At 35.3% G+C, this 13,359-nt stretch overlaps 1 protein-coding gene across 5 annotated transcripts in view; it reads left to right on the forward strand.

Moving 5' to 3' along the window:
- The window catches only part of BEND7 (BEN domain containing 7), a 152,866-nt gene that overhangs the window by 42,696 nt on the left and 96,811 nt on the right, over window positions 1-13,359 (forward strand). For all 5 annotated transcript variants that reach the window (XR_005010531.1, XM_036762085.1, XM_036762088.1 and 2 more), the window contains exons 3-5: window positions 1,881-2,183; window positions 5,064-5,186; window positions 9,224-9,486. Coding sequence is in view for 4 of the 5 variants with exons in the window: in XM_036762085.1 (XP_036617980.1) it covers window positions 1,881-2,183; window positions 5,064-5,186; window positions 9,224-9,486 (689 nt within the window). In the remaining variant the exon portion in view is untranslated. The remainder of the gene's footprint in view (window positions 1-1,880; window positions 2,184-5,063; window positions 5,187-9,223; window positions 9,487-13,359) is intronic.

Genomic DNA, 13,359 nt, shown 5'->3' on the forward strand with positions numbered 1-13,359 from the left:
AGTCAGTTGATTTCTCTGGGCCCCAATTTCTTCACCAGTTAAATGGTTAAGTTCCTTCCAGCTTCCCTTCCAGTCCCTTCTAAGTCTGTGATCTCCAGGAACTTACAGATTGATAAGATTTTTTAATAATAAAGTATAATGTTAGAACACATTATTTTTGTTAAGAGAAGTATTACTGATCCAGGTACTTTATAAAACATTACAAATGATACAGTTCTTTGGGAGAAAATCTTTGCAACTAGTATCTCTGATAAAGGCCTCATTTCTAAAATATACAGGGAACTGGGCCAAATATATAGGAATACAAGCCATTCCCCAATTGAGAAATGGTCAAAGGATATGAACAGGCAGTTTTCAGAGGAAGAAATTAAAGCTATCTATAGGCATATGAAAAAATGCTCTGGATCACTACTGATTAGAGAAATGCAAATCAAAACAACTCTTAGATACCACATCTCTCCTGTCAGATTGGCTAAAATAACAAAACAGGAAAATGATAAATGCTGGAAAGGATGTGGGGAGATTGGAACATTGTTGCATTGCTGGTGGAGTTGTGAGCTGATCCAGCCATTTTGGAGAGCAGTTTGGAACTATGCCCAAAGGGCTATAGAAATGTTCATACCCTTTGACCCAGCAATACCACTTCTAGGGTTGTATCCCAAAGAAATCACACAAGAGGGAAAAGGACCCATATGTACAAGGATATTTATAGCAGCTCTTTCTGTGGTAGCCAAGAATTGGAAATCAAAGGGATGCCCATCAATTGGGGAATGGCTGAACAAGCTGTGGTATATGAAGGTGATGGAATACTATTGTGCCATAAGAAACGGGGATGATGCAGACTTCGTAACAACCTGGAAAAACCTACATGACATAATGCTGAGTGAGCGGAGCAGAGCCAGGAGAACGTTGTGCACAGCCACAGATATATGGATTCCGTGAGGACCAACCCTGACATACTGTGCTCTTCTCAGCAACATAAGGTGCAAGGACAACTCCAGGGGACTCACGATGGAGAATGCTATCTTCATCCAGAGAAAGAACTGTGAAGTTTGAATACAGATCGAGGCGCACTACATGCTCGCCTTTTTTGCTTCTCTTTTGTTTCTGTTTTTGGGTTGTTTTTCTTTTTTGGTTCTGTTTCTTCTTTCTCATGATTCATTCCATTGGTCAAAATTCTTCTCCACAACTTGACTAGTGCATAAATTAATTCAATGCGAAGTCACACATGACAGTTATATGAGATTCCATGCCGTCTTGGGGAGGGAGGGGGGAGGGAGGGGAGAAAATCTGGAACTCAAAACTATGTAGAACCGTGTGTGGTAAACTAAAAATAAATAAATAAATTTAAAAAAAACAACAACAACAACAAAAAAAAAACACAAATGATACAGTTCTTACGCAAAAAAATCTTACCTCCTGATAATTATGAACTCTTTCTCCTGACACTTGCTAGGGGATGGGGTGAGGATGGAACAGGAAGCCTGATTACTATTGTCTATATGTAGAAAACATAAAGTAGTAAAGTGACCTAGCCAGGGTTAGAAAGCAAATGAGTGACTATGGTATGACTGGAAGGCTTTTGTCTATGCTGCCTCACCCTCTGCACGTTCTTTTACCTTATGCTTACTTAGCAGAAAACAAAATACTTCTTACTACAAAGGCCTTGGAAAATATTGATGAGATAAAGCGAGTTCAAGAAACCTTTTACCATGAGAAAATTCAGTCTTTTTCTGGTGTAGCCAGGATGAAGTTGGTAGGTTTATTTTATGCATGTAACTAGCATCAGAAATCAGTAATTTCATGTGTGGGGGAGGAGGTGGAGGGAGTTTTTTCTCTTTTCTAATTTGCAGTGATAACTCTGGCTCTGTTTTCATTAGGAGATGAAAGCATGGAAATTAAAAAACAAATTACAGGGATGAGAAGATTACTGAATGACAGCACTGGAAGAATCTATCAGCGTGTTGGCAAAGAAGGAGAAAAACTAAAGGAAGAACCCCAGGATTTAGACTTAGTCTGGGCTCAGAGTTTGAATTCTTCCACTGAAGTCTCAGAGAGCCTCCATCCTTCCCCCAGTGGTACATGGAATGAGTTACGATCCCAAATTGGCCAATTCCCAGGGCAGTATGGAACCCGATCGAAAACTTTCCAGAGTCAGTCCAAAACTACTGGAGGATCCAATGGTATGATCTTAATTTATGTTCTTATTTTCATTGATAAGCTTTATGTTATATGTGGTTTATTTGTTTGGGTTCAATACAGTAAACTCTTAATCACAAAAATCAGCCAAATCTTTTTAGAAGAGGGAGAAATCTCAAAGTTATAATTGAAAATTCCCCCAACTGTACCAAGGTCCAAGAATGTTTTTAACTCCCTTTAAGAATTAGGCATTGTTTACTTGACTAAACTATGCTAGAAGCAGAGGTACTACTTTAAGAAATTAAGCTATTCATGATTCTAATCTAAAAAACATTAGCACCTATAGGGTGAAAAATTTCTAGTCTGTGGGAGGTATCTCTCTCTCTCTCTCTCTCTCTCTCTCACACACACACACACACACACACACACACACACTACTGTAATATAATTAAAGGGCATTAGAGAAGTACAAAGTAAAGCATTATGTGCAAGATCCAAAGAGGAAAGTGATTTCTGATGGAGGTGTGTAAGTGGGTGTGTAAGTGGTCAGGAAAACTTCATGGGGCAAGTAGCATTTAGGGAATGGACACGTAGGAATTCCATGGGCAAAAGGGTACATTCCAGGAGTAGGGAGCAGAGTGAGCAAAGGCAGAAACCATTCCCTCACAAGCATGATAGAAAATTGACCTTTGCTCTCAAAAGAGGCTTCCTAGTGAAGTGATATATTTATATTTCCTTTTGCTTACTCTTTTATTTTTCTGTAATATCAGCGCAGAGCGTGCCAGTGATACTGAATTCATAGCCAAGAAAAGGACTTTATAACCCTGAGTCCAAAGTGGCACCACGGCTTTAAGCTTAACCATCAGCTACTGAAACAGCAATCCATATTTTACAGCTTAGCTTCGTTAGCATTGAAAATAATTCACTTAAAGGAAAATTCACATGATGATAGTGTGTCAGTTTTTTTCATAAGAAGTTTTGAAAGATTGTATATTGGAAATAATAACTAGTATTTCTTCACATTTTAATATCCCATGTTACATTTCCTATTTTCCTTCATATACATTATACATTGTTGAAGCTTTGATTTGTACAGGAAGAAGACAAATAAGAATATATTTGAAGGGAAAGTGCATTTTCAATTTCTTTAGAGAACGAAGGTCCCAAAGATATTTTTCTCTTTTGCATTTTATTTTATTAAATTCAGATTTTGTACTTTGCTTTTTAGTATCCTTCACAAAAAAGAAAACCTTAATCTGTTCTTACTATTTAAACATTTTTGTGATGTTTCTATAACCTTTAGCAACTAGTTCAAATGCAAGAAAAACTACTTTAAAGACACCTGCCGATAAGACAGCAAGGTTGTATTCATATATTCTCTTTCTTTCAGCTGTTATACCAACCAAATTCACATGCTGGCTTACTTCCAGGATGGATGGAGATAGCTCTTTAAAGACTCCTCCATAAAAATAAAAAGTCAGTTCTCTTTAAAATTAAAAAATGATTTATAACAAGTTGGAAAAAGGTTGCCTTTTTCCTCTAAAATTGATAAAGATTGTATCTAGGAACAGTGACTATATTTAGTGACCAAGAATATTCTTCTATAAGATGGTCTAAACTCTGTCAATATGAAGAAACGATTTTTTTTTAAAACCAAAACATTATTTTTATGTGTGAAGTTTGTAGGCTCTTTCCTTCATAATTGAAAAGCAAGATCTCATTTTCCAATTTGCAGAATTGATAGTGGATTTACATTAGTAATGTTGTTTATAATTAGTAGGAGTTAGCACATAAATTTCCCATGTGCCAGTGTCAAAACATTTTTTAGCATTTATTGCATGTGTACTTTTATTAGATAGGTGTTGACTATTTATAGACATATCATTTAACTCATATGTAATTTTTGAGTCTTCACATGTCAGTTTGCTACAATTATGAATCTAAGATTTCCTGTGACTCAGAATTTAAAAAGTATGTTAAGAATCAAGTAGTTTTACTGTGGTCAGTTTTTTAACTGTATTCTTGGTCAGGAGAAGCTACATGGATTAAAATTTATGTTGTAGAAATTAAATTGTTTTTCATATATAAGGTGTCAGTCACTAAAGGCCCAAGTGTTCTTCATACTCTGCTTTTGAGAATGATGAGTGTGAATATTGACATCAGAAGGATTTTCATAGTAGGAATGAATTGTGCAGTTTTGCCACAACAACTATGGGGAAAAGTTGTAGCCTAACAGGAAAGGGAATAGAAGAGAGTTATATGAAATAAAGGGGAATTAAGTGATGGGTGAAAAAAAGCTGGAGGAGATATAGGTAAAAATGTAGAAGGTCCTTTGTCAAGTTGAGGGAGTACTATATACATGCTACATTCTTTCTTGACCTTTCATATTCTCCCCATCCTAGAACAAACTCTCAGCTTTTATTTTACCCACTGTTACTTGTATTATGAGGCATTGTTCTTAGTATTCAAACTATTTTTGAGTAGTTAGATTCTCATTTAATTCTTAATATAAACCTTTATTGCATATACAACTACCAGTTCTTTGCAAGTCTATTCTTTCCTAGAGTCGGTTTTTTTATGCATAATACAGTGAGAGTGTTTATAATGAATTTCTATGCTATTGTTATCTTAGATGAACTAGTCTGACAATAGAGAAGCCTGCTGTGAGGTTGCATTGTGTTCATACTTGCATGCAGTCTTTGCCAAACCACGAAGCAGCATGTATCTTACAATATGGAAGTCTGTATAATTGGATAAAATCAGACCCCAAAATTCAGGTTGTGAAAATTATTGGGTACATTTTCCTTAGGCATGGTTCCATAATAATAATATATGCATCAAAATCCTGTCAAGAGACATTTTTTTTCTCTCTTTAAATTTTATTTTTTGGTTTGGAGTCTGTCATGTTTTTCTTTCATGCTTAGGAGAACTTCCAGCAGTGAATTCATCAATTGGATCAAACTGCTGTACTTGTAACTGCCAGTCAACCTTGCAGGCCATTCTTCAAGAACTCAAGACCATGAGAAAATTAATGCAGATTCAAGCAGGTACAAAGATAATGGCCTCAAACCTGGTTCTTTCAACTTTTAATGCACATCTGACATCTTTAGGAACAGATATTTATTGTGCCTTCTTTATTAATCCCTCCCACCTTGCGTTCTTAGGGTGTTCCTTCATGTTATCAATTTTATTAGCTTTTTCTGCCTATGTAATCCATTCATCCTTTAGCAAATCAAACTTACTTTTTTTCTTACTAACAATGTTCTTTTGTCTTTATTCACTGTATGTCATCTGAGATCTTCAGCTACTTCACAAGTATTAATTTAATTAAATTTCTGAATATTTCTTCTACTGTATTTAATGTTTTTATGTCCATTTACTGCCGAAGTAAAGAGAATAGGGGCAACCTAGCTCATTACTTCTTGAGATGCTTAGGTTCAGGGCTTTATCTGAAGCCATCTGAAACCTGTACCTGTGTAGGAATTCTCTTCTACTTTCACTGTCCCAGAAATCACTTTAGACATGTTCCATGCCAAGTAGTCTGTGAGTGTCTGTGAGTGACCGTAGAGAAGTCCCTCTGTTTTGCTGTATGTACGTAGCTGCCACCTAGAAAGCATGGACTGTAGTGTGACTTCCAATAGTAGATGAACATGTAGGAACAGATCAGTGAGAAAAAATAGTGGGCCTCATTGATCTTTCCTCTAATTATTGCTCATCTGGCATCTAGCAGATATACATTGTGTTCCTGATGGTTCAAAGAAATTAATTTGTATTCTTTTTTGAGGTGACTCTTTGTTGTAGTTTTCTGAGGCATTAAAAAGATGGGAGATTTGTATTTGGTCATAGAGCCTCATCAATGGTGGAATCCTAGAGTTCCCAGGATTTGTTCTTAACTACATCAGTTATATTTCCCTTTCTTTACAATTAGAATAAAAGAGAATTACATTAGTTTTAGAGAAGTTAAGGACTTTCAACAAGTCATGAAATGTCTGTTTTGTTAAGGAAAAAAAGCCTCAATATTAGTCCCAAGAAGAAAAATGGAAGAAAAAAAGGGATGTAAATATATAGTACTACCATCATTTTAGAGTTTTAGTGCTGATTAGGGAAGGATTTTTTTTGCTTGCTTATAGAATAGTAAGATATTTCACATTTTTTTTCCTATCTAGTTAGCAAATTTTAGTAAAATCCCAACATTTAGTGATGTGGGTTTGATTCCAAAAGCTTATTGTTTAGCATATTAGCCACACAAGGTCATATGGACTAAATTCTACCTTTTAAATGGGTAACATACTCGATGAAAAGTAAAATGGTGATTTTTAAGTATTTTGTTTTATTGTGAGTAAGGATAAGAATTTTACTCAATCTGTTCAATAATAACATAATAATAAATAAATAATTTCAGAGACAGCAAGGTAGGTAGAAAGTTGACTGGGCCAGGAGTTAAAAGATTTGGATTTAAATCCTGCCCTTTACACTTCCTGGCTGTGACTTTGGGCAAGTCACCTAAGCTCTCTAAACCTCAGCTTCCTATTCTATAAAATGAAGACAATAGTATTTGTATTACCTACTTCATAGACTTTTGTGAAGAAAAAGCTCTGTAAACTTTAAAGTGATACGTGGAAATTATCTCAGTAACCTGGCACATAGTTAAGGTCTCCTGAAGTAGAGTTCAGACAGAAATAACAATTACTTTTATATATCATGTAGGATTTTTTTTCTCAGAGAAAGCACTTAACTTTATTTGCATTTTAGTTTATAAAATTCTCATTTAAGGAAACATGAACATGAAAATATAATGATAATTTTGATATTTCAACTCCTTGCTATTGAAATGACAGGCTACCAAAAACCTTTCTACCATAATTGGATACATGCCACCTTATCACCATGTTTTCTTTTCTGATTCTTTAGCAATTAGGATGGTAAACTATACATGAGAACTTCAGGATTTTATAGTGCCACTGATTGTATAGAAGATAAAACAGAATTGGTTGTTCTCATTTTCTTTAATTTAAAAATGTAAAACTTTATATTGTATTGTGCATTTTCTAAAGATGTTTTGCCTCCTAGACTTAAATTTGTACTCTTGTTTTTAAAAGTTCTAATTCTACTTCAGGGAAAAGATGAAGGACAGCAGTCAGTATTAAGTTTGTGGGTAGGAGATTAAGCTATAGCTAAAGAGGCAAAGTGAGCTGCAGAGTTTGATCAATTCCTTAGCACCTCAAGTTAGAAAAACTTCTTTGTGAAGAATTCCCACAACTAAAGCAAGAACACTGAGGGAAAGAAAGCTGACCTGGGAGTCAGAGCACTGAGCTTCTTCTGATACTTTCTATGACCATGGTCAAGTCACTTCCCCTCTCTGGGCTTCATTTTTGTCATCTGTAATGTGAAGGGATTGGACTAGATGACTTTTAAGATCCTTTCCAGCTCTATATTTCTGTTCTTAACCATTTTGATAATTGTGTGAGTAACCCGCTTCACTTGATACATGTAGACATAGCACAGACATCAAGATAAACCAGGTAGGCCAATTACTATAGTCATGGTCAATAATTTTTTCCATTTCTATGCCTCTTCTTGGGGATAAATTATTTATGATCTTTGGACAAAAATGACAAAGTATAACAAAATTTTTTTAGCTTAATAGGAGTTCTTTAGATTTCATCTTATATTTATTTGTGAATTTATTACAGGCATGCCCAGTAGTCACACTTAGCAGTGTTTTGATGGTTAAGGATATAAATAATGATGTGTCTTTATGGCAGTTTTCATTAAAGGGTTCCAAAATAGGTTACAAACTTTCATTATTTTTTTCAGAGCAAATTTGTAAGGACTATAGTTGTTACACTTTAATTCTTCAAGTATTTATTCAATATTAGAACTGTTTAACTTCTGTGGTGTCTTTCATCTTTGGATTTCAAAGTGTTTTAGAGCTTGCATAAATTCACTTAATAGTCCATGAGATATAGAAACATTGTTCCCATTTTTCAGATATACAAAACTGAGGTGCAGAAAGATGAGACCATGTGGACAGAGCTATGAACATGGTGGATACTTAGGAAATAATTTGTTGAATGTATGAATGAATCTAATGAGTCAGTAACAGGTCCTGGGTTTAGATTCTGCCTACATGCTCAGTGACAGGCGTCGCTTGTATTGTAAAATAATTCCAAACTCAGATGTTTTGCTCAGACTTACAAATCACATCTGCTAGTGCAACAGCACATAGTTACCACGCCTGCATCTTTACCAATCATGGAGCCACGCAAAGAGCGGCTACGACAAAATGCTGCAGTTGAAATGTTCATGGGATAATCATAATAATGATAATAACAGTAACAACAGGAACAGTAAGAACTGAGAGCTACTGCTTGAAGTTTTACACATTGATGTACTCAGGACAGCCCTAAAACATAGATGGTACAAATACAATTACCGTTATTTTATATTTGAGGCAACAGAGGCTCAGGAAAGTTGTGACTTGCCCATGGTCTCATGGCTAATAAATCTAATAAATAGAAAAGCTATTACTCAAACCCAATTATTTTGATTCCAAATTCACTGCTCTTTCCTTCCATTGCATTGAGTATTTATGTTGCAGAGTATTAACGATGTATTCTTAAACTAAATTCCTAGAGTGATTCTCTTATGTATTAGATAAATCTCATTTATAAAGACATATTTTAAAATATGATACATTTTTTTAGAATACCTCATAACTGCCTCTTTCCTTATAACTTATGGTACTAGTAAATTCCACTTGAGATATTCCCTGTGAAGTTTTGCTTGAAAGCCAGTAGCAAGGTTTTTCTCTTAGATGGCCTTTGTCATTTAAAACTTTCTTTGGCAGCATTCCAGAACTTGCATTAGATGGCTGCCAGATTTTTTTATTAGCTTTTGTGTCCAGCTTGAAGTTAATTTTGTATTTTATTCCCTTAATCCATGTTGCCAGGCCATATTTGAGGTCCTGATATGAAAGAGCTTCATTTTAGCATAAAAGTTGTAAAATAGTAGGCAGCTTGATTAGAAGTTTTAAATTGAATTGGCAGGTACTTTTACCATACTTCTGTTTGTTTGTTTGCAGTTGGAAGTCAAAACAGACAACAGCCCCCAATTTCTCATCTGTGCTCCCAGAGAACAGCTGTGTCCCGAAAAAGAAATAAAAAGAAAAAAGTACTCCCAAAGATTACTGAACCTCTTCCTTTGAATAAGAAGCCCAGTGTAATAGAGAAGGAAAAGACAGCAGTTACCTCTGAACAGTCTGTTCTCCAAAAAGCTGAACGCATCCCAGTGGAGGAGAATCACGTTTTAGGATTTGGCATTGTTCTTGAATCACCATCTTCAGATGTAAGTTGATATTTAATATTGTAGAATCTGTGATTTAACTTGAGATAAATTTGTAGTACTAACAAGTTTCCCTCACCAGCTAGTACAAAATACACATGGGGAGGGGTAAGAAGATAACTCATTAAACTTTTTAATAAAACAGGACAAATTATTGATCCATTTGAAAGTAAGATGAAGAAAATAGAGATTGTAAGTAACTTTTTTTTGTTTGAAATGTTCCTTTCCTCATATTTTCTGTCTTTATAAAGTTTCTGTTCCTTAATCTTGAAGGAAAGAGGGTGATTGATTTGCTTTGTTGGTCAGGATAGTGACATCTAGAAAAAACTCCTTAGTAAAGAATCTGATCGTTAGTTTCTTTTATACTTTTAATTTTGAAGTGGCAGTTTTCAATTTTCCTTATCGTAGAGAACTAAAAGAACATAATTAAATTCTTTTGTAGATGAGCATAAATGAGCAGAACCCTGCAGATAAGGTCTCACCTTTCCAGAAAAACAAACTAATAATAAAAAGGAGAACTTGTGCTAATTCTGTTATAGATATAAGCTACATTGCTAATTAGGTTGCAGTTTCTTGCCATTTATATAATAAAAGGTTAATGTTCTTCAGAGGTTTTTCTATTTTAATATCATAGCTAGAAATGTTACAGTTGTTGATATTTGATGACTTGTAAGTGTCCTACTGACCGTATTTTTATTTAGTGGTTAATAAGCTAGCTTCTTTAAAAATATTTTTAATATTTATAATTGATATTCTGTTTACAGTACTGTGTATATTTGAGTATATTTGTGTATTATGAATCACATATGCTATGAGAATTCCTAAAATGAACAAAAATGAGTAATCTTTTATTGTGAAATTATCAGGCTATGGCCTAAGGATCTTGCTAAGAATTACTACAAAGTTTAATAATGACTTTACACATTTAAAACATTTCAAAAATAACAATTTATTTCTTATCTGAAAGTAATTCGTGTCTTTGGCATCCTCAAACCCCTTTTCAGTCACTCCTTTGCTCCCTGGTGTATTCATTATATGTGTTTTCAGCATAGCCATTGACCAAGGAGTCATCATCTGGTAACCAGTTACCTGGTGATGTCCTCTGTGCAATTAGTTAGATTGGTTCTTGGATGACAGATTTATAACCTGGTGCTGAGCCTGGATATGAAGCCTTTCCAGATTGGTAGAAACCCTGACTTTTCACTCTGTTGAAGTGACCTTCCTGAATCAAGATACGCCACAGTGAGGTATTATTGTATTATCATGGTACTTCTAAGAATCACTCAGACCAGTTTTCAGACCATCGTAAATTTAATTTCTGATAGTATTCTCAGTGCATAATCTCTGATGAGCAAGCGACAAGTTCTGAACTGTTTCTATTTTTGACATTCTCACTACAAAAGAATGATAGCAGCTGAATAAAGGTCTGGAGTTGATTTCATCATGGGGCCAAAGGCAACAAAAAACAATTTTCATAAGATACTTTGTTCACTTCATCTTACACTTGTTTAATTTTTTGCATTTACAGTCCCAAAGCCTAGCATAGTGTGAGACACTAAGTAGGTACCATTTTTGTGATTGATTCATTAATTGATTATATATTTTGAATTTATGCAAACAGACCATCATGAAGAAAAATGCAGCTTATACAACAGTATACGTTGCAGAGGGAAGAATGAAGTAGGGCATTTTTATGAAGAATTACTAAGTTAAGTTATTGTATGCTTTGATACTTCATGACTTAAGTATGGAAATAGATGTATAGGAAGACAGCAAAAACTGTTTGGAAGTATGTGTTTTGTACATATATTTCTAGTCAAGAGATAAAAGAAGCCAAAGGCTTATAGACTGATCAAAAGCCTTAGCTGTGAACATTATGAATACTTTAAAAAGAAAGTTAGAAGCTGTTGTATGTGGAAAGAATTGATCACTGTGAACCTTTGGAAACTATGGAGGTCATCAGGGAAGAGAGAAGAAGGAAGAGTATTGGGAAATAATACTCATGCTTAGATGATGGGAGATAGATGATTTTGTAGAAAGGAATATTTGAAAGGACCAATATACTCTATCCTGGTTCTCATTATTCCTTCATACTCTTCTTTGCTGGATCTTTGTTTAGGTCATGCCTGGTAACAATGAATGCTCTCCAGGGCTCTGACTTAGGCCCTTTTCTCTCTACACTATTTGTCTTAGTGATTTCATCAGTTGCTATTGATTTAGTTATTGTCTCTGTGCTGATAAATCTTTTATCTACTCATTGAGCCCACAACTCTTTCCTAAACTGATAGTTGATTTCCAATTGCTTATTGGAAGTCTTAAGCTGGATGTCTCATAGACATCTTGAACTCAGCATGTCAAAAACTTAATGCATTATTTTTCCTCCCACCCAATTTTTTCTCTCTTCCTACCTTCTCTATTACTGTTAAAGGAACCACTATCTTCCCAGACTTTCTTACAAATTAGGTGTCTTCTTTGATTCCTGTCTCTCTTTCGTGCCCCAAACGCAGTCTGTGGCCAAGTCCTGTTGATTTCACTTTCATAATATCTTTTATATATGCGCCCTTCTCTCCTCTGATATTACCACTACCCTGGTACAGGCCCTCATCACCTCACACCTACACTATTAACCTAGCCTTCTGGTTGGTCTCCCTATCTTAAGTCTCTCTCTGCTGCAGTCCATCCTCCACTCAGCTGACAAATTGATCTTCCTAAAGTACATATTTGACCGCATCACCATTCTGCTCACTTCCGTTCAGTGAACTTCTTGTCTCTTTCAGGATCACATATATAATTGCCTTTTAAAACCCTTCATAACCTGGTCCTCTTTTAACTTCCGAAGTTTTCTTACCCTTTACACACCCTTTGGCTCAGACCAAATTCCTCTTGAATAGTCTTGAGTTGAATCTTTGTTTACCTCACCTGGCTTCCATATGATGATATATTTGCCTTTTACATCTAAGTTGGTTTTACATCTAAGTCCCCTGTCCAGCCATATTCCTCCTTTTCCTACTCATTAGAGTTGTATCTCTTAAGAATTTCATCCTTGAAAATTTCTCAGAGATGACTTTGTCTGTAGCGTTATAGATCATATGAATTTACCTACCCTTTCTTTGAATGTTTTAAAATCTGCTTTCCAAAAATCTCAAGTGCATGTTGAGTACATCTGCCTTTACTCTCATTTGTTAGAAAACCTAAAATGACAGTAGTGGTTACTTCTCCCTAAGGTTCCCATCATTTCCACTCCAGCAAGTAGTTCTTTCTTATTGGTCAGATTTAGATCCAGGATAGCAGGTACCCTCACTATATTATTTTCCTTTTGAAGACTTAAATTGTCACTGTCAAGCCAATAAATTATTAGCTACTCTGCTTTTGACAGAGAGCACTCCAGAAGATGTCTAGATAATTGAAGTTCCTCAACACTACTATATTTTGCCTTTATGCCAGGCTTGCGTTCTGTTTCTTGAATTCTTTATCTATTTTTTCTTTCTGTCCAGTTGGTCTTGATAGTAGTATTTACCAATGCCATACACTCCTCTTTCTCTTAATCTTCACCCAAATAGTTCCCATCATGTTTTCTCCACTCTGGTTCTTTGGACTAAGTCATGTCAAGGGAAGAGAATAAGCATTTATCTAGCACCTACTATGTGCCAGGCACTGTGCTAAGTGCTTTACAAATATTATCTCTTTTGATCCTCACAATAACCTTGTGATATAGGGGCTATTGTTATCATCTCCATTTTACAGTTGAGGAAACTGAGCAAACAGATTAAATGACTTGCCCAGGGGTCACATAGCAGTAAGTGTCTGAGGCTGCATTTGAACTCAGGTCTTCCTGACTCCAGGCTCAGTACTCTATTCAGTGGGCCACCTGGCTGC

The sequence above is a fragment of the Trichosurus vulpecula genome, chromosome 5 (genome assembly GCF_011100635.1).
Source record: "Trichosurus vulpecula isolate mTriVul1 chromosome 5, mTriVul1.pri, whole genome shotgun sequence".
Lineage (NCBI taxonomy): Eukaryota > Metazoa > Chordata > Mammalia > Diprotodontia > Phalangeridae > Trichosurus > Trichosurus vulpecula.